This window comes from Cornus florida, unplaced genomic scaffold (genome assembly GCF_030987335.1).
Source record: "Cornus florida cultivar Cherokee Brave unplaced genomic scaffold, ASM3098733v1 CherokeeBrave_3.0.0_Hap2_Chr05, whole genome shotgun sequence".
Classification (NCBI taxonomy): domain Eukaryota; kingdom Viridiplantae; phylum Streptophyta; class Magnoliopsida; order Cornales; family Cornaceae; genus Cornus; species Cornus florida.
In genome coordinates this window covers 24,607,708-24,613,552 of record NW_026775575.1, presented here as the reverse complement: position 1 = coordinate 24,613,552, position 5,845 = coordinate 24,607,708, and the positions used below count along the sequence as shown (strand labels likewise).

Below are 5,845 nucleotides of genomic sequence, written 5' to 3'. Positions count from 1 at the left end.
CGACCCTAGCTGATGCCAAGAATTTTACAAAAAATTCGGCATAACCTCCCCTAAAAATAGGCCTACCATACCCTGTTTAAATTCATTTTTAACCTATCATGGCTCAAATTCCGAATTCACGGCAACAGTATATGATCATACACAATCAAATAACACCGATAATTACTTTAACTAAAATTATCCTTCCCATTCATCAACAAGGTTACATGACAAAGTTTTGCAAAATATACATATATACCTTTATACTTTTAGTGCTTTGCAAAAATAATGGGAAATATACAAAAGACACAAAAGTAAGCTTCTAGTATCGCTCAAGCTTAAGGTGGGTTGTCGTCCACCGATTCTTTTCCAAGACCTGAAAAAAATGTATAAATAGTAGGGTGAGCTATATGCTCAGTAGGTGACACTTAAGACACAAATCTTGTGTCCTTGTGAATTCAAGCAAAGCATAGGCCAATGGGAGATAGGGATTATACAACGTAGGGGATCAAATACAACATACAAGTCAATTCCAAGTATAAACGATGCAATGCAATGAAATGACATGCAATGCATGACACTCCCCATTTTCATTCTCAAAATCATCACTTTCAAACGTTAATACAGCCCGCCCTTTGGTAACCCCGCCGCGACACGAAAGGAGGATTGGCTAGTGTCCCTGACCCTTGGTAACCCCGCGGCGTCATTATGGGGCCCAGCTAGCTCAACCACGCTAGGGCGACTCCCTAGTCCCCTCTAGGCTATATTAGCCTTCGGCCCGTTGGTAACCCCGCAGCGACCGGGTTTCGCATAAAACCATTTTATCAAAAACACTTCCCTGAAATTCCCCATATTTATTTGAAGAAAAATTTCTCCCATTTCATGCAAACCCAATGGTATGTGCATGTATATATGTTCCATACATTCAATGTCATGGCATTTAAAATTTTCCATCATAAAATTAAACATTCAACATGTTCAACATCTCCCAAGTAATTATTAACACAATAAGTTACAACAAAATACATTTAAGCATGTGCATGTATATATATATATGAGCTCAACATCATGAATTGGGAAATTTGGCGCAATTTAAATAAGCATACTCTCAGACATCAATTTCAGCATGCTAGCACATAGTAAACATAGGAAATCAACAACTAAATATAATTTGCACATGAACCAACCATATTCAAGATCGTGAAAACCCTCTAGACATCATTAATACCATCATAGATATAATTAACTCTAAATTAAGCATATTTAATCCAACATGGAGGTAAAATTCACAATAGAACAAGACTATAGTGGATTAAGATGGCCCTACCTCAAAATAGGCAAAACCCTAGAAATGGGTTTAAATTTTTTAACTCCAAGGAAGGTAGCAAAATTGGAATTGCTGGTACTAGAACGTAGAGCTCGTCACACTCGTCGTTTTGCCTCAAACGGCACTTAAATCCGGTAAGTAATGAAGATGGAATCAAAGCTTGAAGATTGGAACCAAAAAAGAAAAAAAAAAAGGAGTTCTGGACGAGAGAGAGATAACCTTACGGGAATGAGAAAAAAAAAAATGAAAGTAAAGATGGTCTCATGACCATTTAAATGCTTGTGGGTCCCACTCATTAACTTTTCTTCTCTCTTTTTCTTTTTCATTTAAATTACACCACACACACTAATAGATACAGACATCACATAAAAAAGAGCACATATTCATAGTATAAGAAAGAAAATAAAATAAAATCTAAATCAAATAACAGAATATTCTATGACATATTCTATAGCATAATCAAATTTCTCATAATATGGTAATTCATTCTATAAATCATAGCTATCATATTTTCTAACAGTTTTCAATAGGGACTTTTTAGTCAATTGTTACACCTAGGAATGAGCAATATATCATATCAAATTATCAAAAGAAATTATAACACACACAAAAACACAAATAAATAACATACATAAATCACTCCGTTGTGTTGGAGATCTGAGAAAATTTTGAAATGCACTTTGACATCCAACCCTTTATGTCTTTAACCCATCTCTTATTTAGTCTTGTTTATCAACTAGTAACGCATAAAACATAAAAGATTAACAAAGATGAATTAGAATTCATAAAGATCCAAATTAATTAGAAACAGAACAGTGGATTTTGATCATAAGATAATAAACAAAGTTGAATCGAACCTGGAGATTAAATTCATAGAAAATCACGGCAGGGGACCTAAGCATGCTGCTGAATAAAGATCTTAAGCCCATCGTTTCCCTTGCTTTGTTGTTCATCTTGAATTTCTCTTGCAGAGGTTTCAATAGAGGAGCAACAATCCCGCACTTGAATCATCTCAAGTGTACATATATCACCTAAACCACATGGGATCTCCTCGAGTAGATAACAGCTATCCAACACCAATTTCCGAAGGCTGGGAAAATGATTACTCGAGGCATTCCACTGCTTGATGTCTAGTCCCTGAAGTTTCAAAAATTTGAGTTTGATGAACTCATTATCATTTGTATCCCACCTTGACCCTTTGAAAGCATTTGACAATTTAAGAACCTCAAGGTTGGGTAACCTTCCGAGAATCCACATATCCTCCCAATGTAGACGGAAAAAAGATAAAGTTAGGCATTTGAGATTTGGGGGAAACCAACTTTGATGAGGAAGCCTTACCAGATCTGTTTTGTCCTTACTGCAAGCTATATGCAGCGTTTCAAGGTGAATTAGAAAGTTTAACTGAGGAAAACGATCGCATTCACATTTTAGTTTTCTAATATTGGGCATCCGTGCCAAGATTTGTTGACTTCCACATTCAAGGTATAGTTTGCTTACACTTTGTAGGTTATGCAGTACCAAGTGATCACCAACATCATTGACTACAGAAGGAAATTCAACAAACCGCCTAGCACATAGATGCCTCAATTTCACTTTCTTCCAGATATCATGCTCCAGATATATCGGACCCCCATATCCACCAACAACAAAGGTTTCTAGCTTCCAAAGATTGGATATTAATGGCATGATATCATCATATCTCAATCCATTAATTGCTAAATGCCTCAAGTGAACTAACATTTGTAGATCTGGATGAAAGCAGATAACTTCAATGGATGAGAGATTTAACACCCTAAGAAGTTTAAAGGCTCGACAAATGAGTGATATATCCTTAGGTGTGTTATAAAATGAACGGTTAAAGGACAAAAAGGAGCGAACGTGAGGCACATGACACTTTATAGAAGGATAATCAACAAAGTGAGAATAGGTGCATAAACGGCGTTGCTTATTAGAAATGTGATATAAAGAAGAAGTAGTCTTTCTATACCGAGAAATATTTTGAAGAAAATCCTCTTCTCGTGCCTTTCTCAAGCATAAATCACGCAAGAGATCGTGGATGCGACATGCCTTTTCTTGGAAACAACTACTAGACTTCTATCAATTAGATCCATTAAGTAATCCTCTGCCACATCTTCCAAGTTTTTCAGATCATTATGCCGTATAAATCCCTCGGATACCCATAACCATATGACCTGACGAACAGGGATTTCAAAATCTTCGGGGAATGCACCAAAATAGAGGAAGCATGGTTTCAAGTGAAGAGGCAAGTGGTTGAAACTCAATGACAGTGTCTCCATGTATTGGTCTGGGTCACTAGCTATGTATGAACTCACACTTTTAGCAACATGACTCCACCATTCTTGTGTTTTGTCATTCTTTACTAAAAGTCCAGATACTACAACAATCGCAAGCGGTAATCCTTGACATTTTTTGGAAATTTGTTTCCCAATTGTTAACAACTTTCGAGGACAACTTTCTTTCCCAAAAGTCTTCTTCCCCAATAATTCCCAACTTTCATCTTCATCTAAAGATCGCAAATTGTATGGGTTGGCATGCAAAGCCGGTCGACTGGTGAACATGATTCTGCTTCCGTTGTTGTCATTTGGAAAATATCTTTTCAAATCATCCCAGACCTTGATCTCCCATAAATCATCCATGACAACAAGATATCGCATACCTTTCAAACTTTTGTACAAACAGACACCTATATCTTCATCTCTCATCTTGTCGATTTCACTGTTAAGCTGGATATGTGCAGAGTTTAGAATGGTAAGCAACAAATCTCTTTTTTGGTATGCTTGATATACATTGGTCCATGCACGAATATAAAAGTGATGTGCAATAAGAGGATCACTGTATACTCTTTTGGCCAGAGTTGTTTTACCAAGTCCGGGCATTCCGATAATGGGTACACTTTTAAGCTCCTTTTCATGTTGTTCGGTAAGCAACTCCATTATTGTCATAATGGCATCTTCTAAACCGACTATAGTTTCTTCCTCCACTACTACTGGGCTGGTGGGTTTTGATGATATTTCGTGGGAAGAACTTTTAATCTGCATGAGTCCTCCGATGCCATACATCTTCTCATACATCTCCATCACTTCACTCTTGATAGACTTAATATCTTCTTTCACACTGCCAAGACCTCCCTGCATAGTTGACGAAAAACACACACTTATTCCCCACTTGACATCCATGATTGGCTCTACATCGACTGTCTTAAGCTCTTGTATGGCACAGGCAAATTCAAGATGAAATTTCTCGGCTAGGTTGACTGTCTGTTGGAACGAATTGAAGAAGAGACTAACTTGATCGTTCATGTGAGACTGAAGCCACGTGACACTCAATCCCTTCTCATAAATCTCCATCACTTCTCTCATGATAGGCTTGAGCAGTTCTAAGAGACCGCCAATTGCATGATGAGTTGTCTTAGCGAGGTTGACCATGTTGTTGAAACATTGAAAGAAGTGAGGATCATACCATGGTAGCTCCTTTGGATTTTTTGCAGCCCAGGAAAGTACCTCATCGGTCGAGCTGGGGAGGAGAATAAGAAATTTTGATGACCGAATTAGCGATCTGAAACTCTCTCCCTCTTTCATGATCGTCCGCTTTATAAAATACTTGATCTGTTGTTTTATGAAGCCATGTCCACGATCAATTTTCTCTGCAGGCATGTGAGACTCAATCCATTAGAGAATCTCCATCATCTGTGTGCTGGATCTCTTGATATGATCAATATGCTCCATCAAAGGCTTACACACAAAATCATTAATCAACTTAGCCTGGTCCACACAATCCTCATAAATCCTTTTAAACCCCTTATCTGGCGCTGAAATGTCGAAGTCAAATTTAATGCCATTCGCACTTTCATACATCTCCAAGATAGTATTGATGAGCACGAATGAGTCGATGATATCATCAACTTGGTTAGTGACATCTCCAATTTTTGCCACAACAACTTTCACCTCGTTGCGTATGTCCTCCGAATCCTTTAGAAACTTCCGCAGGAACTGCATCTCCTCGTAAACCCATTCGATCTGTCACCTGTCAGTGAGCTTCCTCTTATAAATCTTGGAAAGCAATTCCTTGTTGGATATCATTAGCTGCCTCATGTTCTCCAATAGAAAATCCAGCACGCTGTCTGTTGTCATAGATCTCTCTCTGGGCCAATAGATGAATGGATGATCTTCCTCACTCAATTGTTTCTTTTTGTTGTTATGAATGAATTACTGAATGTTTTATTTTCGTTGGGTGAGAAAGAAACTACGCTGGAGTCCCAAAACACATTATTGCACTGGGCCGCATACAGTCTTGTTTTGGTGGTTGGCTCCACCATTTCAGTGGAGAGCAAAAGCAACCATTGTTTTTACTTGCCCCTATAAGACCTTGACTTGTCACGTAAATCATTTTTGTTTGAATTAATATAGAATAAATTTAGGATGTCACTGCTCTATTTAAGTTGGGGCTTTAGGCGAAAAAAATAAAAAAAATAATATTTTCAACAATATAAATAAAAATAGTCCCAACTCACAAACAATA

The 5,845-nt window shown here is 37.5% G+C and overlaps 1 protein-coding gene across 1 annotated transcript; it reads right to left on the bottom strand.

The window, feature by feature from the left end:
- Window positions 1-3,333: 3,333 nt before the first annotated feature.
- Window positions 3,334-4,980, bottom strand: LOC132309100 (putative late blight resistance protein homolog R1A-10). Its single transcript, XM_059807452.1, has one exon. It carries the CDS (start codon window positions 4,978-4,980, stop codon window positions 3,334-3,336), a length of 1,647 nt encoding a protein of 548 aa, XP_059663435.1.
- Between the last annotated feature and the right edge of the window lie 865 nt (window positions 4,981-5,845).